Consider the following 26176-nt stretch of genomic DNA (forward strand, 5'->3'; position numbering starts at 1 on the left):
GTCTTTGCCAAAGAAAAGGTCAGACCTGGTAGAGAAGGCTTCCTGTAAGTAAGAAGGAGGCAGACTTAGAATCAGATCAAAGAAATACTCAGGGCATATCTTTGCTTAAAAATAAAAAGTACCGGCACCTGACTGGTTCAGTCGGTAGAGCATACGACACTTAATCTTGGGGTTGTGAGTTCGAGCCCCATATTGGGTGTAGAGGTTACTTAAAAATAAAATCTTAAAAAAAAACTACAGGGGATATAAGGAAATCATCCCATTTGTTACAAACTTGGGATAGTAGTTCTTGTTTTTATTGGTGGTTCGTTAATTTTGCTTACAATACAAATGAGAAACAAAAAACCTTAAGCTTCCTAACATAAATGTTTATGTGAATGATTACAAGTGAAAATATAAAAATCTCCTTTGCCCTTGTGTTTGTAATGCAACACTGTAGGAAGAATACAAGCTTTAGAGTCAGAAAGACCAAGTTTGAATTCTGGCTCTGACAATGATGAGCTATGTGAATCTGCTTAATTCTTAACTTCTCTCATCTTTGGTTTCCTCATCTGAAGAATACAACCAATTTGTAGGGCTGCTGTACGGATGGGAGATAGATCCTGGGAATGCGCTTTACACTGGGTAGTGATCACGAAGAGTCATTTAAGAATGAAAGGAAACGGCTAGCTAGAGAACTGAGTGGGTGTGAGTGGGTGTATGTTGGCCGGCTGCCCTCAGGATTCTGCTACTGGCTGGGTCTCAATCTCAATAACCAACTTCTCCTCTAGCACCCATGTGTTAGATAACTATCAACTGCTGGCCCCTGTCTCCACCGCAGCCCCCCCACCCCCATTTTCCACCATACTTGGAAAGAAGACAGAGACAGCAATAAAAACCCAAATATTCCCTCAAAACAAAGTAACGCATATAGAGCTAACACCTCGGTGAAAAACAAAACGAATCACTTAAGGAGCTTTATTCTATCTACAATGAGGGTAAGAAGAGTGCTACCATTTATTCATTTTATCTTGTTTCTTCCTCACACTATCACAGCATTTCCAAGCAATGTATTATTTACTGCTATTAAGGTGTTACGGATTTGCTTTTCTATGTTCAAGCCCCTCTGCATTCACCAGAATGCAGCAGGCTACTTTAGCTAAATCTCCAGGGCCATAAACCTTGTTTGGTACAATAAGATCACTTTAATAATACTCTAATCTTGGAATGCAGTTACAAAGATAGATGATGGCCACTGAGTGCTACTTATAAACAGAAATGGCTCTTATGTAATCTTAAAGATGTAAAAAACTTAGCACCTAAAAATGTGTTAAAAAATTCCCATACTCTGCCATTCTATTTTACATACCTGAGAATTTTTTTAGGAACCTGTGATGGAGAAGAATGACTCCTTTTCTTCTTCTCTGAGTCCAGCAGTAACCCATCCTCTGTGCCGTCCTTCTCTCTGACTGCTGCCTGGTCTGCTCTGGCCTTCTGATCCACACTGAGCTGGCTTTGGGCGGGATCACACCTGTACATAAAGACGATGGCTGGCTTCTCACTGGACTCTCCTTTTGCCTCTGTGAACCAGTGATGGCGCTGGACTGGCGGAGGCGGCAGCATGTGGATGACTGTGCCATCCAGGCCCACCAGTTTCCCTTTCTCTCGGTCTTTCTCTTTGTCATCCTCCTCATCTGTTTTCCGGCGGCGGAAGAAGCTTTTAAATGATATCCAGCGTTTAGGTTTTGCATCAGCAGCCCGCCTACTGCCTTCAGAGTGCAAAACCGATTCAGCTTCCGTTGACCTGGTGGGACTGGTTGGCTTGGTCCAGTTGGTGAAATGCCTCTGCAGAAGGTTGCTTGCATGATAAGGGGAGGAAGTAGAACGAGGTGGGGGAAAGGGAGGTGGTGGCTCACTCTGGGGGTTAGCCACGAATTTGGAGAGAGGGGTCGTGCCTGGTTTTGCGAGCGGATCTTTCCATACTTTGGCAGTAGGGCTTTCTGTGGTCTGAGGGGCTTCAGCTTCACCACTGGGCTGAGATGTGAAAAGAGATTTGGGTCGGACTGGTGTACTCTTAGGTGTACTCTTAGCAGCATCGGCATCTGGAGGAACTGCATACAGCTCTTCCACGCTGCATGCTTTTGGGCCAGACTGGGGCATTTCTGGAGGAGACTGTGGCGGATGGATGGAAGCCACAATCTGAGAAAGCACTGTGCTCGCTTTCTCCCTGGTGCTGCTGCCATTGCTCACCATCTGAGATGCCTGAGGGCCTTCTGTTTTGGCCACAGGCTCTTGAGTGGTTCTCTGGATCTTTGTTGGGGAGCTGTGGCTAGAACTATAGCTTTTCTGTGGTGAAGACTGACCTCTGTTAAGACAGCTGTTAAACTCCTGAACCTTCTGAGCCACTGAGCCCCTTTTACGCTCTGTGCTGTTTGAAAACCCTTTGGCTTGGGGACATTCAGCAGGTTTGCTAGTGGTGTTATCAGACGCTTTGCTTTCAGTTTCAATTTCTTCATAAGTATGGCTTATTATACTTGTGGTTTTTTCCTTCACTGAGAGTTCTCCACTTGTTCCGAGAAAACTTTTGTAAATGGCTAGATTGTCATATGCATTTGGATTGATGACGATGGGGACTTTGATGGCGTTTTTGGAACTCCGAGCATAAGTTGGCTCGTCATGAATGATAATTGGAAAAGGTGGCATACCAGCATTGTTATAACTATTAAATTTTATTTCGGACAAATTGGGTGACTTAACAGGGATAGTTTTAGAGGAAATGTTTGTAGTTGTTGGTGAAGTAGGTGCTGATTTGTGACAGTTTTTCCTTGGAGGGACATTTGGCCCAGTCCCACCACTAATCAATTCCACCTTGGGTATCTTTTGTCGTGGGCTGGTACTGGAAGTCCATACTTCCTGGTATCGTATTGCACTGGAGTTTTGGAAATGGGCACTTGTTTGTCCTGATGTCAGTGCGGGCGATGTCACCGGAGAGTTTGGAGTAGAAGATGAGATTTTTGTCTTGGGGCTGTTAACAGGGCCCTCGAGGTGCTCACTGGCCATGGCTGCCGACACATCCACGATAGTATACGGCTTGCACAATGGTTGTTCCAGATTGACAACTCGGTAAGGCTTTGCTTGCTCTTCTATAGGGACGAGGTTTATGGTTACTGCTTGCCCAGCGATATCGGTAGAGGCTTTACTTTCTTGCTTCTCAGTCTGTACAGCAATCTTGCCATCCTTCTCTTCTAATCGGAGAGCAAGGACTGCTTTGTGTGTTTCTGGAACTTTTATTGAGCTTTTAGGTGCCTGTGAGGAGTCCTTCTCCTGATTATTACCAGAGAGACTTTCACAATTGGGCTCCCTTTCCTTCATGTCCTTAGAATCTCCCGGGTTACCAGGAGATATTCCCCCATTACAGATCTTCTGGGATAAACTACTGGCTGTCTCAGAACGTGATTCTTCTGTTAAAGAAGAACCTGGTGATGTAGAGTCAGATGATGCCATGCTCTGAATGCTTCCGGGTCCATAGGAGGCCACAGAGTTCTCTTCATAGCCATTCAGGATTTCATCATAGCTGTCATCATAGTCTACAGCACAGATTCTCTGCAGAGACTTATTTCGCAGGGGGACTGTATTCCATTTTTTGTCCACAAAGAATCGAACAGGAGACAAAGTATTTGCCCTGAAGTTAGCAAAGCGGGGTTGCCCTCTCATGCGAATCTCCATGGCCAACAGCTCTTCATCACTCTCATCCCAGCTCTCATGCTCCTCTGCCATGTTACTGAAAAGTACATCTTCTTCACTCTCCTCGCCACTAGAGAACTCTGGGTAACAGAACCGTCCTCCTTCATTACTGATCACTTCTGTGCTCCCACTCAGAATCACATGCTTGCCTTGAGTGTCCTTTATCCCGCCCATCATGCAGCTTGGTGGAAGCTTTCTTTCCAGTGATCTTTTATAGCAATCATTTATTCTTCCGAAGAACATTTCTCTGGAGTTTGTTTCACTTCCTCTTATCTGAGGGGTGGTATCCAAGCCTGCTATCTCCTTTAACACATCAGTTAGTCCATTATTGTTATTTGATATCTTCTTGGCACTATCATTATTGCCATAAGGCTTAGGAACATGGCTAAATCCTTCAATGTCATCTTCATTATTATTATTAAGTGGTTTCTGATTCAAGGCCGTCCTGTTTCGGTTCCATCCTATGACGACAGGTTTGTTCTCACAGTGTTCTTGGATACTAAGTTCACCACATACACTTTGCCCATCTGCCACTATCATAGTGGGCTTCACAGCTATAGTGGGTTTTTTAGCCACAGGAGGACGGAAATTTCCAGTGTTCCTCATGCGGTGGTTGTTACTGTGATTGGCATTCGTTTTCACATTGCCATGGGTGATGGGTGCCTTCTCAGGGTCTGGGGGAAGCTGGTGCAAGCTTTTAGGTTTAAAGCAGTTCTTGCATTCACCAGGTTTCCAAACGTGTTCAGTAAAGGTGTTACAAGCAGACATTTTTAAAAAAGGACCTTCACAGACAATGCTTCCCTTTCAGTGCATGGTAAAACTTTCATCCATCAGTCTTCACCTCCCCTAGGCATCACAGCAGCTCTTGTAAGTATGATCAATCTGTGGGGGGCGGAAAAGAAAATCTAAATGGAGAAGGCACTATGAGGCATATCACGATGACTTAACAACAACTGGCTCCACTCCTCAACTTTTCCTTAAATTAAAAGATTGAGAGAGAAACTAATTTGGGCACTTTTTGAACTCCCTTTAGCCAAGCAGCATTTTGGAAAGTTTGTTTTGCAGCCGTAATTTTGTACTCCCTCATTGAACTATATATAATCTTTCCCTTGATGTCTATGTGGCAATGATACTGTGACCTTGCCCTCTGGGAGTGACTCTGAAACTGCTCTTTTTAATATCTACCAACCTGTATGACACTTCTTAGTCCACTGAAGGTTCTTCTTCTTCTACCTACCCTTTTGATTTTGGGTATCTCATAGACTCCTCAATCTCGATGCATTCAAAATGAATCCTCTGGCTACCCCTCTTCTCAACTCTGGGAAACTTTTCCACTCTAACCAGCCCTCCCCTCTACTCCCCAGGCCACCTCCTTCCTCTGCCTTTACCCTATTTCAGTTATTGTCACTATCCTCTACTTACATAGCTAAGCTCAATTACTGACACCTCTTCCCTCACTTCTAACTCCGTATCTAACTAACTCCTTAAATTAGTCTTGCCAATTTAATCTATTACATTTCATTGAAACCCTTTCTTGCCATTACCAGTCCCTGCTAGTAGTTCAGAGACTCACCATCCTTTGCCTAGATTCCTGAAATAGGCTAATTAACGATCTTCATGCCTGCAGTCTCTCTCACCCCATTCCAATCCAATCTCTTTACATTTGCTACTCAAAGTGTGGTCCTCAGACAAGAAATATCAGCCTCGTTTGGGACCTTGTTAGAAATGCAGTATCTCAGGTACAACCCCAGATCTACTGGATCAGAATTCATATTTAATGAGATTCTTAGGTGATTCTATCATTCTCTGTACTACTATCAAATTTATTACTTTCTAAAATGTTAATATGATCAACTTACTACCTAGCTTAACTATTCTGTGGCTCAATCTTACCTAATGCACTGACTCCCAAATGTCAGTGTGCAGACTAGGGGTTGCCAGCTAAATAAGAACCACTCAGGAAAGCACCCTAGACCCACCTAGTCAATCTCTGAGGGAAGAGTCTAGGAATCTGATTTTTTAATAAGTTCTCCAGGTTGTTGTTGTTGTTTTTTTTTTTAACAAGTTCTATGTGCATTAAGGTGTTGGAACCTCTGAGTTATAGGATGGGATATAAGCCCCTTAGGTTTTCATGATATGGTCCTTGCCTCCCTTCTAGCCTTGTGTCTTAACAATCAACTAGTCTTACACTGTAAATCCCACTGGGCTACTTGTTTCTCCTTGGTACTATCAAAGTCACTTAGACATACCTCCATGAACAAGCACTTTCATTTTTAATTGTCTGTCTCCCCACAAGTTTTTGAGCTTCTTCAAGGTCTGGGCTGTATCTTATTCATCTCAATATGTCTAGCATAAGAAGCTGAATAAATACTGGTTGACTAAATTGTGCTGGTTTATCTAAAAAAACGAATCTTATGACTTTCTCCTTTGTCTTAGGCACATAGCTGCAGACTTTCCCACAGAACATCACTACAGTGTTACATTTCTAATTTGGATATTATAATAAAGTTGGCAGTGGGCATGTACATGTAAGAACTATTTTAATGGCTGAAGAGTTTAACTTTATTCATGTACAAGGACAGCAACGGGATCCTTGGTTTGGTCAGAAATGCAGTCTTTTTGCTGAGTTTCAGCACATGTATAAAGAAGGAAAGAATATTTTCTTTAGCTCGCAGGTGTGCATGCATACACCTGCACACACAGAGCTAAGTCCCTTGTGAATAATATTCATAAAGTACTCTGCCTCAGTGGAAGAAGTACAGACTTAAAGATCAAAGTATTCCACACAAGAGAGCACAACAACCTGGCCAAAACCTAAGTTCATTCTTTGCTGGAGATCATCAAATGCTTCTTTTTAATATGGTTAAAATATATTTTTCAAGTGTTTGTTTGAAAACATTTATTTAGTCTTTCTGATATTCTAAAAGCTATTCCTTAGTTGATAAAACCATTTCCTGCTAGTCTGAGATTGGAACATTTTGAGCAAGGGGAAGAAAGGCATAAAATTAGGCTGAAAGGGAGAGCAGGGTCCAGATCATGCAGGGCCATTTAGGCTTTTAAAGATTACAGGGTTTATCCAAAGAGGAGTGGGAAGCCACTGAAGGGTTTTAAATAGGGGAAACAACATGATCCAATTTGCATTTTAAAAAGACAGCTTTAACCAAAAAACATGAAATACTTAGGTATAAATCTAATAAAATATGTGCAAAATCTACACTCTCTATGCAGAAAATTACAAAACACTGATATAAAGGTATCAAAGACTTAAATAAATGGAGAGAGATACCAAGATCTCTCAGTATTCTTAAGGTGTCAATCTCCCCCAGATTGCTCTGTAGATTCAACATAATTCTAACAAAATCCAAGCAGGATTTTTTTTTGTAGAAATCAACAAGCTAATTCTAAAATGCATTCAGAAAGGCAAAGGAACTAGAATAGCCAAAGCAATTTCGAAAAATAACAAAGTTGGAGGATGCCCCCCTTACCTGACTTCAAGACTTAGCATAAAGCTACAGTAATCCTGACAATGGGGTATAGCAAAGGACAGAAACATAAATGGGGGAAGTAGGGCAAGGAAATACCAGCCCAGAGGCTGAATCTAGCCTGTCCCTTGTTTTTATATGACCCAAAGCTAAGGATGCTTTTAAAATTTTTAAGTGATTGCAAAATTCAAAAGAATGGTATTTTGTGACAAGTGAAAATTATATGGAATTCCAAATAGAGTGCCCGTAAATAAAGCTCTACTGGAACATAGCCAGGCTCATTTGTCTCCATATTGTCTGTGGTGGCTTCGTGCTACAATGCAGAGCTGAGTGGTTCGGACAGACTGCATGTGGTGGCACACTCATCACTGCCCAGTGCTTTTCAAGCACCTTTACAGACCAGCATTTCTACTGCTACAGGTATCACCCACGTGAAAAGACATTTTTCAAAGATAAAAATATGGCAAATTTCACATTAATAAATGAATTTTGTAATAAAGTCTGAGAGGAAACACTAACTTAGCACCCTAGTTAAGCAAAATATTATCCCTCTCCCAAAAAAGAGTTCCATTCTTTGGATTAGTAGAGCTGCATTTCAGAAAACTGTACTCAATTATTACATTTTGAATTTTGTTTGAAAAATTCACGGACATTTGTTTTCTCTTATTATACAAGTACCTACACAATACTTTCAATTTTGCCTTTTGGCCTGCAAAACCTAAAATATTTACTATCTAGTTCTTTACAGAAAAAGTCTGCTGACCCCTGATATAGATCAAAACAGACACAGAACAGAATAGAGTCCAGAAATAGGACAATACAAATATAGGCAACTGATACTTGCCTACAGCAGTGAATATTCTTTTCAACAAATGTGCTAGAGCAACTGGATATCCATGGGAAACAAAGTAAATCACAATTCATACCTCACAGTTCGTACACAAAAATTAACTCAAAATGGATCACAGATCTAAGTATAAAGTGTAAAGCTATAGTACTTTTAGGAGGAAAAAAAAGGAGAAAATCTTTGTGACTTTGAGTTAGTCCAAGTTCTCAGATACAACACAAAGAGCATGATCCATTAAAAAAATGACAATTTGGATTTTATCAAAATTAAAAATGTTTGCTCTGACAAAGATACTGATAAGAGAATGAAAAGACAACCTACAGATGAGACTTTTTTGCAAAGTACATATCTGACAAAGGACTTTGTATCCAGAATATATGAAGAACTTCCAAAATTCAATAAAAAGAAAACAAATCTGATAAAAAAATAGGCAAAAGGTTTGAGCAGACACTTCACCAAAGGTATATGGATTGCATATAAACATGTGAAAGATGCTAAATATCCTTAGTCATACAGAATGCACATTAGAACTGTAATGAGCTACCTCTATGGATCCACTAGAATGGTTAAAATGAAAACAAACAGGAAAACTGGTACTAGGGAAGATGTGGTACAACAGAAATTCCTATGGTGCTGGTGGGAATGCAGACGGCACAACCACTTTGGAAAACAGATTGGCAGTTTCTTATAAAGCTAAATGTAAGCCATAGGACCCAGCCGGCTCACCTCTCGGTATTTACCCAAGACAAATGAAAAGTTATGTTTACACTAAAGCATGTACACAAAGGTTTATAGGCAAAAACTGGAACAATTCAAATGTTGTGTGTGGTGGCTAGACAACTACATGTATTTGTCAAAATCCATAGAATTCTACACTAAAAAAAGATTTATTACTGTATATAAATCAAACCTTAATACATCTGACTCAAAAATAAAAGACAGCTCTGGCTGCTGTATGGAGAATAAACTGGGGAGAACAGGACAGGAAGCAAGGAGACTGTCCAAAGGGCTGCTGTGGGCAAAATAAGGTATGATGAGGATCTGAATTAGGATGTGGCATCAGGGAAGGCAGAGAAATGTAGATGCATGAATGACTAGATTCTGGAGAGAGTAATAGATGTTGAGATTTTGGGGTTATGTATTTAGATGATTTGTGGGGTCATTTACTGAGATAGACAATGTTGGAGGTGTAACTTTTAGGGAATAAGGTTATCAGTCCATACTTTGTTACCATATAATAGAGGAAGCAGTTGAATTTAGAAGTCTGGAATACAGAAAGGAATTCTGCTGTTCTCGTCTGTTTGGGAATTACTATAGGAATATCTAGGCTAAAAAGAAACTAGAGTGAGCTAGGAGGTGGTCTTGGTGGGTAAACCAGGGAGAAGAGAAGAACCCCTATAGAAAACTCAAAAATAACAGTCATAACGGTGATGATACAGAAGCCAGATGAGGAGATTTCATTAAGGGGGGAGAAGCCAACTATTGCAAATGCTGCTGACAGTTAATGAGGAATGAGGACCTAAATGTGCCCACTGGACTTGACAACATGGGCTCATTGGTGACTTTAGCTTTAACTACTGTGGTGCAGCAGTGGGGATGGAAAGGAGACTGTGGTCAGCTGCAGAGTGAGAAGATAGAGTAATTGTAGATAACTTTTTTTTAAATTTTATTATGTTACATTAATCACCATACATCCCATCATTAGTTTTTGATGTAGATAACTATTTGAAGAAGTTTAGGTGGGAAGTGGAAGAAAGAGCCAGGTGGAAGTGGGGGTGGGGGTGGTGTTGTTGTCCAGAAAGGATTTCCTCAGTTTAAGATGACAAAAATGAGATCACGATGAATATTAATATTGGAGAAAGACACAGAAGAGTGTGAGGCTGGAGAGAAAGGAAAAAGGTAGATAATCCCAAACCCAAGAATGTTAAAACTGGGCAGGCTCCATTTCAATCTTTCTGTTTTATAGCTGAGGAAAGCTGAAGGCCCCCAAGAAGGCCACAAGGTGAATGACAAAAGATCTGAGACTCAAGGCTATAGCAACCTACCATATGTTTGTTTTAAATTATTTTTTCTTTTGTTACATGAGATTTTTTCTTTTGTTATATATGCTCACTGTGAAAAATCAGAAAAGCGTAAAAGAAAATAGAAATCACATGTAATCCTATTACTTGGAAGAAACTTCTATCAATAGTTTGGGGCAGTTCATGTCAGTCACCAAGAATTTTTTTTAAAAAGACATTCCCTGTCTACTTAGTACTATGTGGCATTAAATATAAAAGAATAAGGCATCCTGGCCTAATAGCTTGTTAATGAAGTTAAATCCACCACTGATCAGAGAGGGATTCAATTTTCTCTTTTAAAGTAGTACAGTATATTTTCTTTTTCCAAGCCTAATAGATAAATAGTCAAAATAATTCCCCATGTTGAGTGCTAGTAAGTTAATTCAGTCAAGAGATGGCTGTTGAGTTGATTAGCAGCTATCACATTATCAACAGGACAGACAAATGGGATTCACCAGGAACACAATTAGCTTATGTCAGTGCTGTGTGCAACAGAAAGCCATCACTAAAATGGAGACTTTGGATTTGACAGTCCTTTACAAAGTCTGTGTACATCTGTATTCACGCTGCTGTGAAAACCAAGAGATGAAGCAAGCACACACCTTCAGCAAGCACCAGATGGAGCTGCTGTCTAAGCCACAAAGCCTTAACTATGAGGGCTTCATTTGTCAACACTAATTATGTTTGGAGACAAAGATGTGCACTTAAAGACACTGTCAAAACTATTTCAACTTGTAACAGGCTCTTAGAAAGAGAAGCTCTACCAGATTAGATGTAGTTCCGTCCAAGGAGCAATTCTTGGGCTTTCCTGCCTTTGTGAAATAACTTCAATGGCACTCAGTAACTAGCAGCTTTGCCTGCTCAACACTATACCCACGTCGGGAAACTCGAGTCACCAAAGTTATGCTTGAGAAATGAAATAGGTGTCTCCTGAGGCATGTAAGGAAATATGACAGTCTAGCCTGGTGTCTTCTATTTATTTGCCAAGACAGGTCTGATATGGAGTCCCCAAATGGAGTGTTTGATAAGAAAAACCCCTTTGCTTCTATATTCCTTACAATCTCAAAGCAAACCCTATTGATGGAGTGGTCAATGAGAGAGCTAGAAGGCTGAAGCTGCCCATAGAAGCTAATGGAGATTCCATGATCTAAAATCCGATTTCGTGTTTGACAGTTTTCAAGACCAAAGCCCTCCAGGCTACAGATGAAGCTACTGAAGAGTAGCCTATTTCACTTCAAGTCATGACAGCTTTTTAAGAACCTATTACTGTTTTTCACTCTCTCTACTGCTATACAGACAATGACAATAATTAGTTTGCTTCAAGTCCAACAGTTTCAAGCAGATTTGATACAAAAAACTAAATCCACACTGGATTTCAATCTTGGAATAAACAGGCCTACACATAGAGCTGGAGCTCCTCAAGCCGGATGTAATTTCCAAGTCAGTGAAGGGGGGAGACTGTGTAGGTGGTATATTAAACACCACATATAGAGCATTTCCTAAAGGCACCCAAGGAGAATCTGTTAATAATAAAGGAGGATGGGGGATGCACTGCTAAACTCCTTCCCCAATCCTGTGACTCCCGGAGGCCATTATCTTTCTTCATAAAATCTGTCACATTGCCATAGAGACAGAGTCAAGAATCCTCAGTGCTGTACATGGGCTTTCAGGACACTTTCAGTGAGGAACTATCGCCTATATGTCATCCCACACGTTAGTCCATCTCCAGGATACGAGGGTAAAATTTACAAGTCCAGGTTCTCATTAGGCTGTTGTAATGGAACATGTGGGTTACTTATATAAAAAAGGAAAGGAAAATGTGACAAATATCCCCACGTCATTGTTCCCAACCTTTCCTTCTTCCACGGTGAAAAATGCTGACCTGATACCTTAAGCGGCTGCCAAATCCTTCAGTATATGACTAAAAGGGTGGAGAGAGGAAGTAAAAGCAAAGCTGCAGGAAGGCTTTGTAGGAGATAAAACACAGCTTTCATTTGGAACACGAATGGAAATTCCATGAGTAAAAGGAACCTTCCTAATTTGAGATCTGCCCCCCTCCCCACCCCTTTGTGGAAAAAAAAAATCACAGTTCTTTGCTATCACAACAGTAAGCAAGATCTTAAGACAAGGTTCTCCTGTTTAAAGAAGAAAGCAAAGTAAAACCTGCTTAATTTGGAAAACTTAACTAAAGCTCTGTTGAAAAGAGGAAGCCCATCCACTTCCAATTGTTCTAACCGCAAGCTTTTTCTAACCATTTACTGTTCCTGTCACATGGTAGCCATCTCCGGACAAGAGCCTTGCGTCAGCAAATGCACCACTGTGAAGTGCCACTGCTTAGCTCCCAACTCATTTTTTAAGCTCAAACTCTTTGATGAACCAGTTAAATAATAATAATTACTGTTATAAGATTATAAGTTCCAAAATGTACACTGAACCCACCTCAGAACCCCTACTTAGAAGGTATACATCAAAGAGGAGGTTAAAATGTAATCTAATAATAGCCAAGGACTCCATAGTGTTTTGCAGTTTTATTCTGTTCACAAGCTGCTCCCTCTGCTTGGAATGTATTTCCTCTAATGCTATTTCATTTGGCAAAACTATTTATCCTTTAAGACCCAGTTCAAATTTTACCTGTGTGATGAAGCTTTACCTGACTTCCTAAGTACCATGTTGTATGGTAGGTATCTAAGTCCCTAGAAGGCAAGGCTGTGTCTTTTTCACTTCTATATCTCTTGGATTGCTTAGAATATGCTACAGGGCGCCTGGGTGGCTCAGTTGGTTAAGCGACTGCCTTCGGCTCAGGTCATGATCCTGGAGGCCCGGGATCGAGTCCCGCATCGGGCTCCCTGCTCAGCAGGGAGCCTGCTTCTGCCTCTGACCCTCCCCCCTCTCATGTGCTCTCTCTCTCTCATTCTCTCTGTCTCAAATAAATAAATAAAACCTTAAAAAAAAAAAAAAAAAAAAAGAATATGCTACATACTAAATAAATGCTTGCTGAATGATAATAATTTTAGCTAGCATTTACTACTAAGTGCCAGGTACCACTTGAAGCAGTTTACGTATGAAAACTCTTGATTCTCCTAAAAAACTTATGACGTACATACTATCATAAGCTTCACTGTACTAATGAAGAAACTGAGACTTGCCCGAGGTCACACAGTTAGTGAGCGACAGTCAGGATGGATGAATGGGTGAATGAATGCGTGGATGCATAAACGGTAGCTTGGCTCTCTAGGGCATCTGCAGGCTGCTTTAGACATAAGCTCGGTGGTACCTGAAAGGCAGTCCACTCAGCAGCAGCACTGCCCACCACAGTAGAATTCTGCCTTGAACAAAGAAGCGTCAGAAGTAGGCACACCCACACCGTCCCAGCTCAGCTCTGAGGTGGGCAAGGTCCATGTGCTTATAGCAAAGCAAGCTAGGAGTAAACCAACAGACATATACAATTAGCTACAGCTGCCCCAAAGTGCTTTTTGTACTTCAGGGTGAAGAGTTTGAGGCAAATTAAGCATGGTCTTTCAGGAGCCACCCCAATTAGCAGGGCTTCTGAAGTATCTTACTGAGAGTGAACGGTGAGATGCTGCTAGAAGTTGCCTTGCTGTGTTCTTCCTCTCCACTGCCTGCAGTCACAGAGCCAACTGTCAAGTGAAGAAAGCCGGACTCTAGGCTAACTGAGATGTGAAAAAATAGGTGATCTCTGGTATCAAACAAGGGAATAAAGGGGCACCTGGCTGGCTTAGTCAGTAGAGCATGAGACTCTTGATCTCAGGGTTATAAGCTCAAGCCCCACGTTGGGTATAGAGATTACTTAAAAAAAAAATAAAATCCTTAAAACAAAACAAGGGAATAAGAAAGGGAGGGGGGCAAGAGGACAGTGCAAGATTCAAAGGTAAGAAAAAGAAGAGAAAGTGGAAGTTTTTGATGTAGTGTTCTATGATACATTGTTTGCATATAACACCCAGTGCTCCATTCAGTATGTGCCCGTTAATACCCATCACCGGGCTAACCCATCCCCCCTCCCCCCTCCCCTCTAAAACCCTCAGTTTGTTTCTCAGAGTCCATAGTCTCTCATGGTTCATCTCACCCTCCGACAGTAACATAGACCAGAAAGGAACATAGACAATATATAGTAACAGTCACCTTACAGGCAATACAATGGCACTAAATTCATATCTTTCAATAGTTACCCTGAATGTAATTGAGCTAAATTCCCCAATCAAAAGACACAGGGTGAGGGCGGAGCAAGATGGTGGAGGAGTAGGAGACCTGGATTTCATCTGGTCCCAGGAATTCAGCTAGATAGGGATCAAACCATTCTGAACACCTACAAACTCAACAGGAAATCGAAGAAAAGAATAGCAACAACTCTCTGAACAGAAAAGCGACCACTTTCTGGAAGGTAGGACATGCGGAGAAGTGAATCCAAGGCGATATTCGGGAGAATAGATGGCGGGGGAGAGGGCCTCCGTTGGCCGCTTCTGGCAAGTGACAGAGCCTCGGAGCACAAAATCGGAACTTTTAGAAGTCAGCTCCGCTGAGGGACGTCGCTCCAGTGGCTAAGCGGAGGGTGGAACCCTCCTGGGACAGTGTGGTCTCAGGACCCTTGGGGTCACAGAAAGACCGGGGGTGCCTGAGTGTGGCAGAGCTCCCAGGTATCAGAGCGGGGAGGCCGACTGCAGAGACAGAGCCCAGGTGTGGGCTCTCAGCTCGGGGTTGCCATAGACCGTCATCTGAGGCACAGTCGGGCCCCTGCTCCTCCAGAAGGGACCCAACAAGCGGCAGATCCGGAGAGACTCCCCTTCCTCCCCTGGGAGGAGCGGCGCGGGAGCACACTGCAGGGATCTGCGGGGTTTGGAGACTCCACACGGGGTCGTGTGCCAGAGAGAGAAATGCTCGGTCACAGGCCAGGTGAGCATGGAATGCGGCCAGAGACCGGGGAGATGGGAGTGATTGCTTTTCTCTGGGGGCTCACTGAGGAACGGGGCCACGAGTTCTCGGCTCCTCCAGGGCAGGGATTGGGAGGCCGCCATTTTCACTCTTGGCCTCTAAAGCCCAATGGAAAGCTTGCAGGGAACAAAAGCTCCGGAGAGCACACCCAAGCACATTATTTAGCCCACACTGGCAAGGGCAGGGCAATTCCACCTCCGGCAAAGACCTTTGGGAACCACGGCAACAGGCCCCTCCCCCAGAAGATCAATGAGAACAGCCAGCCAAGACCAAGTTTACCAATCAGTGAGAACGGCAGAACTCCAGCACTAAGGGAATACTGCACATAGAATCCATGGCTTTTTTCCCATGATTCTTTAGTCTTTCCAAGTTAATTTTTTTTAACTGTTTTTTTTTTTAATTTTTCTCTTTCCCTTTTTCAAACAACATTTTATCAATCCCTTTTTTAAAAAACATTTTTATTTTTCATTTTTAGAGTCATATTCTATCCCTTCATAGTAGTTACCCTTATTTTTGGCATATATATATAAGTAGTTCTCTCTTTAAAATTTTGAGATACAGTTTCTTCTAAGAGATCAAATATACACTAAATCTCTAGTGTATAGCTTTGTTCTAGTCTCCTGCCTGATCACATTCTCTCCCCTTTTTTTTCTTTTTGTTTTAAATCCTTTTCTTTCTTTTTTCAAACAACTTCTTATCTTATCAATTCCTTTTATAAAATTTTTTATAATTTTCATCTTTACAATCATATTCCATCCCTTCATCATTTCAACCCTTATTTTTGTACATATATAAGTTTTTCTTTCTTTAAAATTTTGGGAGGCACTTTCTTCTAACAGACCAAAATACACCCAAAATCTAGTGTGTGGCACTGACCTATGCACCAGCCTGATGATATTTGATCATATTCTGGTTTTTCTTGTTTTGTTCTGTTTTTGTTTGTTTTTATCTTTCTCTTTTTCTTTTTTCTTTCTTTCCCTTTCTTTTCCCCTGGCTTCAGGTCTTTTCTGATTTGTTTAGAGTATATTTTCTAGGGACATTGTTACCCTGATAGCATTATGTCTCTCATTCATCTGTTCTCCTCTGGACAAAATGACAAGACGGAAAAAATCACCTCCACAAAAAGAACAAGAGGCAGTACCAACTGCCAGGGACCTACTCAATACAGACGTTAGTACTATGTCAGACCTAGAGTTCAGAACAATGATTTTTTTTAAGATTTTATTTATTTATTTGAGAGAGAGAGTGAGATAGAGAGAGAGAGCACAAGAAGAAGGAGCGGGAGAGGGAGAAGCAGACTCCCTGCTGAGCAGGGAGCCCAATGCGGGACTCGATCCCTGGACTCCAGGATCATGACCTGAGCCGAAGGCAGTCGCTTAACCAACTGAGCCACCCAGGCGCCCCAGGACGATGATTTTAAAGATACTTGCTGGGCTTGAAAAAAGCATGGAAGTTATTAGAGAAACCCTTTCTGGAGAAATAAAAGAACTAAAATCTAACCAAGTTGAAATCAAAAAGGCTATTACTGAGGGGCAATCAAAAATGGGGGCGCGGGCGCCTGGGTGGCTCACATGGTTAAGCGTCTGCCTTCGGCTCAGGTCATGATCCCAGGGTGCTGGGATCAAGTCCCGCATTGGGCTCCCTGCTCCTTGGGAGCCTGCTTCTCCCTCTGCTTCTCTCTCTCTCTCTCTCTGTCTCTGAAGAATAAATAAATAAAATCTTTAAAAAAAAAATGGGGGCGCTAACTGCTAGGGTAAATGAGGCAGAAGAGAGAATTAGTGATATAGAAGATCAAATGATGTAAAATAAAGAAGCTGAGAAAAAGAGAGATAAACTACTGGATCACGAGGGCAGAATTCGAGAGATAAGCGACACCATAAGATGAAACAACATTAGAATAATTGGGATCCCAGAAGAAAAAGAAAGAGAGAGGGGGGCAGAAGGTATATTGGATCAAATTATGACAGAGAACTTCCCTAATCTGGGGAAGGAAACAGGCATCAAAATCCAGGAGGCAGAGAACCCCTCTCAAAAACAATAAAAATAGGTCAACACCCCAATATCTAATAGTAAAACTTACGAGTCTCAGAGACAAAGAGAAAATCCTGAAAGCAGCTCGGGAGAAGAGATATGTAACCTACAATGGTAGAAACATTAGACTGGCAACAGACCTATCCACAGAGACCTGGCAGGCCAGAAAGGACTGGCAGGATATATTCAGAGCACTAAATGAGAAAAATATGCAGCCAAGAATACTATATCCAGCTAGGCTCTCACTGAAAATAGAAGGAGAGATAAAAAGCTTCCAGGACAAGCAAAAACTAAAGGAATTTGCAAACACGAAACCAGCCCTACAAGAAATACTGAAAGGGGTCCTCTAAGCAAAGAGAGAGCCTAAAAGTAATATAGAACAGAAAGGAACACAGACAATATACAGTAATAGTCACCTTACAGGCAATACAATGGCACTAAATTCCTATCTTTCAATAGTTACCCTGAATGTCGGGGCGCCTGGGTGGCTCAGATGGTTAAGCCTCTGCCTTCGGCTCAGGTCATGATCCCGGTGTCCTGGATCGAGCCCCGCATTGGGCTCCCTGCTCCGCGGGAAGCCTGCTTCTCCCCCTCCTTCCTGCTCGAGCTCTCTCTCACTACCTCTGTCTGTCTCAAATAAATAAATAAAATATTAAAAAAAAAATAGTTACCCTGAATGTAAATGGGCTAAATGCTCCAATCAAAAGACACAGGCTATCAGATTGGATTAAAAAACAAGACCCATCGATATGCTGTCTGCAAGAGACTCATTTTAGACCCAAAGACACCCCCAGATTGAAAGTGAGGGGGTGGAAAACCATTTACCATGCTAATGGACATCAAAAGAAAGCTGGGTGGCAATCCTTATATCAGACAAATTAGATTTTAAACCAAAGACTGTAATAAGAGATGAGGAAGGATACTATACCCTACTTAAAGGGTCTATCCAACAAGAAGATCTAACAATTGTAAATATCTATGCCCCTAACATGGGAGCAGCCAATTACATAAGGCAATTAATAACAAAAGCAAAGAAACACATTGACAACAATACAATAATAGTGGGGGACTTTAACACCCCCCTCACTGAAATGGACAGATCAAATAAGCAAAAGATCAACAAGGAAATAAAGACTTTACATGACACACTGGACCAAATGGACCTCACAGATCTATTCAGAACATTCCATCCCAAAGCAACGGAATACACATTCTTCTCTAGTGCCCATGGAACATTCTCCAGAATAGATCATGTCCTAGGTCACAAATCAGGTCTCAACTGGTACCAAAAGATTGGGATCATTCCCTGCCTATTTTCGGACCACAATGCTTTGAAACTAGAACTCAATCACAAGAGGAAAGTCGGAAAGAACTCAAATACATGAAGGCTAAACAGCATCCTACTGAAGAATGAATGGATCAACCAGGAAATTAAAGAAGAATTTAAAAAATTCATAGAAACCAATGAAAATGTGGGGCGCCTGGGTGGCTCAGTTGGTTAAGCGACTGCCTTCGGCTCAGGTCATGATCCTGGAGTCCCAGGATCGAGTCCCGCATCGGGCTCCCTGCTCCGCAGGGAGTCTGCTTCTCCCTCTGGCCCTCCTCCCTCTCATGCTCTCTGTCTCTCATTCTCTCTGTCTCAAATAAATAAATAAAATCTTAAAAAAAAAAAAAAAGAAACCAATGAAAATGAAAACACAACTGTTCAAAATCTTTGGGATGCAGCAAAGGCAGTCCTAAGAGGAAAGCATAGAGCAATACAAGCCTTTCTCAAGAAACAAGAAAGGTCTCAAATACACAACCTAACCCTACACCTAAAAGAGCTGGAGAAAGAACAGCAAATAAAGCCTAAACCCAGCAGGAGAAGAGAAATAACAAAGAAACAAAGATCAGAGCAGAAACCAATGAAATAGAAACCAAAACAACAGTAGAACAGATCAACGAAACCAGGAGCTGGTTCTTTGAAAGAATTAACAAGATTGATAAACCCCTGGCCGACTTATCAAAAAGAAAAGAGAACTTATCAAATCAACAAAATCATGAATGAAAGAGGAGAGATCACAACCAACACCAAAGAAATACAAACAGTTATAAGAACATATTATGAGCAACTCTATGCCAGCAAATTAGATAACCTGGAAGAAATGGAGGCATTCCTAGAGATGTATCAACTACCAAAACTGAACCAGGAGGAAACAGAAAACCTGAACAGACCTATAACCACTAAGGAAATCGAAGCAGTCATCAAAAATCTCCCAACAAACAAAAGCCCAGGGCCAGATGGTTTCCCACGGGAATTCTACCAAACATTTAAAGAAGAATTAACATCTATTCTTCTGAAACTGTTCTAAAAAATAGAAATGGAAGGAAAACTTCCAAACTCATTTTATGAGGCCCCCATTACCTTGATCCCAAAACCAGACCAAGACACCATCAAAAAGGAGAATTACAGACCAATATCCCTGGTGAACATGGATGCAAAAATTCTTGCCAAAATACTAGCCAATAGGATCCAACAGTACATTAAAAGGATTATTCACCATGACCAAGTGGGATTTATTCCTGGGCTGCAAGGTTGGTTCAACATCCACAAATCAATCAATGTGATACAATACATTAATAAAAGACAGAACAAGAACCGTATGATCCTCTCAATAGATGCAGGAAAAGCATTTGACAAAGTAGAGCATTCTTTCTTGATTAAAACTCTTCAGAGTGTAGGGATATCAATATCATAAAAGCCATCTATGAAAAACCCACAGTGAATATCATTCTCAATGGGGAAAAACTGAGAGCTTTCCCCCTAAGGTCAGGAACGCGGCAGGGATGTCCACTATCACCACTGCTATTCAACATAGTACTAGAACTCCTAGCCACAGCAATCAGAGAACAAAAAGAAATAAAAGGCATCCGAATCAACAAAGAAGAAGTCAAACTCTCACTTTTTGCAGATGATATGATGCTTTATGTGGAAACCCCAAAAGACTCCACCCCAAAAGTGCTAGAACTCACAGAGGAATTCAGTAAAGTAGCAGGATATAAAATCAATACACAGAAATCAGTGACATTCCTATACACCAACAAGACAGAAGAGAAATTAAGGAGTCGATCCCATTTACAATTGCACCCAAAACCACAAGATACCTAGGAATAAATCTAACCAAAGAGGCAAAGAATCCCTACTCAGAAAACTATAAAATACTCATGAAACAAACTGAGGAAGACACAAAGAAATGGAAAAATGTACCATGCTCATGGATTGGAAGAACAAATACCCCTTCGGATCACTACATTTGTATCTTTGGGGTAAATACCCAGTAGTGCATATCAGATAAGCTCCATACTCATGTTGTGAGTAGCAATTCTACATATCAGATAAAGGGCTAGTACCCAAAATCTATAAAGAACTTCTTAAGCTCAACACCGAAAGAACAAATGATCCAATCAAGAAATGGGCAGAAGATATGCACAGACATTTTTCCAAAGAAGACATCCAAATGGCCAACAGACATATGAAAAAGTGCTCAACATTGCTCGGCATCAGGGAAATCCAAATCAAAACCTCAATGAGATACCACCTCACACCAGTCAGAATGGCTGAAATTAAGTCAGGAAACGACAGATGTTGGCGGGGATGTGGAGAAAGGGGAACCCTCCTACACTGTTGGTGGGAATGCAAGCTGGTGCAACTACTCTGGAAAACAGTATGGAGGTTCCTCAAAAAGTTGAAAATAGAGCTACCGTATGACCCAGCAATTGCACTACTGGGTGTTTACCCCAAAGATACAAATGTAGGGATCCGAAGGGGTACACGCACCCCGATGTTTATAGCAGCAATGTCCACAATAGCCAAACTGTGGAAAGAGCCAAGATGTCCATCGACAGATGAATGGATATACAATGGAATATTATGCAGCCATCAAAAGGAATGAGATCTTGCCATTTGCAAAGACGTAGATGGAACTGGAGGGTGTTATGCTGAGCGAAATAAGTCCATCAGAGAAAGACATGTATCATATGACCTCACTGATATGAGGATTTCTTAATCTCAGGAAACAAACTGAGGGTTTCAGGAGTGGTGGGTGTGGGAGGGACGGGGTGGCTGGGTGATAGACACTGGGGAGGGTATGTGCTATGGTGAACGCTGTAAATTGTTTAAGACTGATAAATAATAGACTTTTACCTCTGAAACAAATAATACATTATATGTTAAAAAATTAAAAAAAAAAGATAGTGGGAAATTGGAAGAGTATCTTTCAAATTGGAATCCAGGATCTCTTTTCAAGGGTCTATGAGTTTTCCAAAGGAACTTTAATATTGAACTGAACACAAAGTTTAAATCTAAAATTAATATAAACATATGCTGGATCATTGCAATGTCCACTTATTAACTAAGCTCAGCAACATGATTTGCAACATGATTGCAAATGTACATATACATTTCTTTTTCTAATCTGAACTGGCAATAAGCACACTATTTTAACTGTAAGGAATAATGAGAAAAAAAGGAGGCTCACTTCATAGGTAAATGATACAGTCTAAGTAAAGACCAAAATGAAATAATGGTGCAATCACTGTACATTGTACCAATCCTGTTTTTTCAATATCTTAGAAAGAAATGTGGCAGAAAAAGAGCACCAATGGTAACGGAAGCTGCCAAGACACCCCGGGGTGGCAGAGAGCTCCATACTCATGTTGTGAGTAGCAATTCAGCTTTGGCAAAATATCATCATTGTATTAAAATAATCTTGTTAATTTGCCTTTCATTAGTTTCATAGACTTTTTGTACCTAACTTTTTTTTTTTATAGATTTTATTTATTTATTTGACAGAGAAAAAGACAGAGATCACAGGTAGGCAGACAAGCAGGCAGGCAGGCAGGCAGAGGGAGAGGGAGAAGCAGATTCCCTGCCGAGCACGGAGCCTGATGCGGGGCTCGATCCCAGGATGCTGGGATCACGACCCGAGATGAAGGCAGATGCTCAATCGACTGAGCCACCCAGGTGCCCCTTTTTGTACTTAACTTTTAAGTTTGTTTCGGTTTAGAGCTAAATGAGAAATACAAGCATAAGGAATTTATATCTAATTTTGTTCATATTTAAGTAAAATTGTAATATAATGTATATCAATAATGAAAGGCTACGGCTTTTTACTAATTAAAAGGAGCCTATAAATTACTAAAGTTTGAAAGTAGTCCTTAAAAACAATATTCTCAGTCACCTGGATGGCTCAGTCTGTTAAACGTCTACCTTCGGCTCAGGTCATGATCCCAGCGTCCTGGGATCGAGCCCCACATCAGGCTCTCTGCTCAGTGGGGAGCCTGCTTCTCCCTCTCCCTCTTCCTGCTGCTCCCCTGCCTTGGGCTCTCTCTCTCTCTTCCTCTGACAAATAAATAAATAAAATCTTAAAACAAAACAAAACAAAACACCAATATTCTCTTATGTCAGGTAAGCATTCCTCTTGTGATCTTATTTACATTATTAATTTGCTAAGCATCTGTTAAAGGAGTATAATAACCATCTACCTCACAGGACTGTTGTTAAAATGAATTAAGATAAGATATATAGGGATTGCTTTGAACCTATAGATAGCTTTGAGTAGCATGGGCATTTTAACAATATTAATTCTTCCAATCCAGGAACACAGGCCATCTTTCCATTTGTATCTCCTTTAACTTCTTTTGTCAAAGTCTTACATTTATCATTATATGTGTCTTTCATTTCCTTGGTTAAATTTATTCCTAAGTACTTTATTCATTTTTATGGGATTTTTTATTTCTTTTTCAGATATTTTGTTGGTGGTGTACAGAAACACAGCTGGTTTCTGTATAGTGATTTTGTATCTTATGACTTTACTGAATTCACTGATTAGTTCCAACAGTTGTTTTTTTCACTTGTCTTTAGGATTTTCTATATATAAAATCATATTATGATTTTATCATCAATTTTTTTTCTTCCTTTCTGATTCAATACAATCCCTATCAAAATCCCAATGGCAGTTATCACAGAAATAGAAAAAACAATTCTAAAATTTGTATGGAGCCACAAAAGACCCCAAATAGCCAAAGCAATGCTGAAAAAGGAAAAGCTAGAAGCATCACAGTCCTGAACTCAAACTATACCTCAAAGCTATAGTAATTAAAAGTCTGGTATTGGCATAGAAATGGACACATAAACCAATGGAAAAAATAAACAGCCCAGAAATAAACCCATGCATATATAATGGTCAATTAGTTCACAACAAAGAAGCCAAGAATATACAATGGATAAAGGAGTCTTTTCAATAAATGGAATTGGGAAAACTGGACAGCCATATGCAAGAGAATGAAACTGCATCCCTATCTTACACCATACACAAAAATCAATTAAAAAATGATTAAAAGCTTAAAGCATAAGACCTGAAGCCATAAAAGTCCTAGAAGAAACAGAGTGGAAAAAGTTCCTTGACATTGGTCTTGGCAACAATTTTTTTAATATGACATCAAAAGTACAAGCACCAAAAGCAAAAATTGATAAATGGGACCACATCAAACTAAAAAGCTTCTGCACAGCAAAAGAAATAATCAACAAAATCAAAAGAGAAAGAACGGGAGAAAATATTTGCAAACCATAATGGATAAGGAGTTCATGTTCAAAATATATAAAGAACTCATATATCTCATTAACAAAAAATCACAATCAGATTTTTAAAAGGGCAGGGGAACTAAAACGACCATTTTTCCAAAGAAGGCATCCAAATGGCCAACAGGTACATGAAGAGATGCCCATCACTAATCATTAGGAAAATGCAAATCAAAACCACCATGAGATATCACCTTACATCTGTTACAATGGCTATCATCAAGAAGATATGAGATAAATTAAAAAATTTAAAAGAAGAAAAATATGAGATAAGTGTTGGCAAGGATGTGGAAAAAGGGAATCCTGTGCACTGTTGGTGGGAATGTAAATTGGTTTGGTCAAGATGGAAAACAGTATGGAGGCTCCTCAAAAAATTAAATATAGAACTACTGTATAATCCAGCAATCCCACTTCTGGGTATATATAATCAAAAAGATACCTGCACTCCTATGTTTATTGCCGCATTATTCACAACAGCCAAGATATGGAAACAAGTTAAGTGTCTATCAACAGATGAATGGATAAAGATAATGTGGTATACACAATGGAATATTATTCAGCCATGAGAAAGAAGGAATCCTGCCATTTGTGACATGAATGGATCCTGAGGGCATTACGCTAAGTGAGATAAATCAGACAGAGAAAGACAAATACTGTAACATATCACTTATATGGAGAATCTAAAAAAGTCGAACTCATAAAAACAGAGAATAGAGTGGTGGTTACCAGGGCCTGAGGGGTGGGGTTAACTGGAGAGATGTTGGTCAAACTTGCAGTTAGATGATGAATAAGTTCTGGAGACCTAATGCACAGCTTAGTGATTATAGTCAACAATATGGTATTATATACTTCCAAGTTGCTAAGAGACCAGTTCTCAAATGTTCTACCACAAAAAAGAAATGATAATTATGTGACATAACAGAGGTGTTAGCTAATGCTATGGCGGTAATCACACCGCAATATATAAATGTATCAAATCAACACATTGCACAACTTAAACTTACACAATGTTATATGTCAATTATATCTCAAACTATATAAAATGGCGAGCACAGAGGTTGATTCATAATAAGTGATTAATAGATATTAGTTCTTTCCTCCTTTATTAAATCTCTAAATCAATGGAGGACAGGAAGGGGAGTGATCTTTTCCAATACCGTCCACACATACCTGTACACAATCTTGACACACAAGTTGGGCTATGCTATTTCCATGGAGATACTGGTAACTATGCTGATGGGCCTCAATTGCCATGAATGGTTTAATTGAAAGTTTTAGCTAACTTGCACACCAGTCTACCACTTATTATTTCTACAGGGAAAATGTACTCCAAGTTCTGAACAACTGACTTGCAAAGAAACTTTAGCATTCCATTTTGGACTTGTGTTTTACATTAGTTTTAAGAGATGCTGTCAGATTATATCAGGAAGGAGTTGCTAAGCAATAGGGTAATGTGATACTACCTGTACTTTAAGAATTCAGGTGAGCATGGAAAAGGGCAGATTGACAGGAGGCAAGGTTGGAAGCAATGTGGCTAGTTCAACTATTACAATATTAGAGCAAGTAAGGCCCTAAACTAACACAGCAGCAGTAGGAAATAATGGGCAGGGGCTGATTTGAGAGGCCAAATGGAAACACTTAGTAACCAGTGGGACACTGGTGGAAAGGGACAGGGACTGACAAAGACTCTGTGGTGTCTCTACATGAAGATCAAGGATGATTTTCCCAGAGGCATACTGAGAAGGGTAGAGAATTAAGTTAGCAATAATTTACATTACTTTGCTGTAGGGAATAATGAGAAAATTGAGACCTGAATGAAAATAGCAAACACAGTCTAAAACCATGTAAATGGTTGAAATCCTCCCCATTAAAAAATACTTTATTTTATTTTTTTTTAAAGATTTTATTTATTTATTTGAGAGAGAGAATGAGATAGAGAGAGAGCATGAGAGGGGGAAGGGTCAGAGGGAGAAGCAGACTCCCTGCTGAGCAGGGAGCCCGATGCGGGACTCGATCCCAGGACTCCAGGATCATGACCTGAGCCGAAGGCAGTCGCTTAACCAACTGAGCCACCCAGGCGCTCTAAAAAATACTTTAATTGCTATTATCTTACATAACGTTGACTCTAAATCTGTGCTGGTTTGGTGAGAACAATATAAAAGAATCAGGATGAAGTGGATGGGGAGGGAAAGAAAAAGGTAGAGTGGCAATTCCCTAGTTATCTTTATTTTACTACAAAACAAACACAGGAAAATCAAACTTGGGCTGAATAACTGAAAGTATGGAGCCAGCGATGGAGCATGAAGGATAGGAACTGTGGCCAGAGGATTCATACACTCCAGACAGGCACGAACACAGGCCAACAGGCTTCCACAGGGCTGTTCTTAAGAAAACAGCAGAGGGGCACCTGGGTGGCTCAGTCAGTTAAGCATCCGCCTCTTGATTTTGGCTCAGTTTTTGATCTCAG

General features: G+C 40.6%; 1 protein-coding gene across 50 annotated transcripts in view; it reads right to left on the minus strand.

Moving 5' to 3' along the window:
• The window catches only part of PEAK1 (pseudopodium enriched atypical kinase 1), a 320078-nt gene that overhangs the window by 72313 nt on the left and 221589 nt on the right, over positions 1–26176 (minus strand). For 49 of the 50 annotated variants that reach the window (XM_064570115.1, XM_064570113.1, XM_064570116.1 and 46 more), the window contains one exon: positions 1349–4605. In XM_064570115.1, coding sequence (XP_064426185.1) covers positions 1349–4491 — 3143 coding nt within the window. In that variant the 5' untranslated portion in view covers positions 4492–4605. Of the gene's footprint in view, positions 1–1348; positions 4606–17553; positions 17728–26176 lie in introns of those variants that run through there. The other variant, XM_045899631.3, reaches the window with a different exon arrangement.

This window comes from Mirounga angustirostris, unplaced genomic scaffold, assembly GCF_029215605.1.
Source record: "Mirounga angustirostris isolate CCGP_5_RB_7025 unplaced genomic scaffold, mMirAng1.0.hap1 SCAF_9, whole genome shotgun sequence".
In the NCBI taxonomy this organism is placed as follows: Eukaryota; Metazoa; Chordata; class Mammalia; order Carnivora; family Phocidae; genus Mirounga; species Mirounga angustirostris.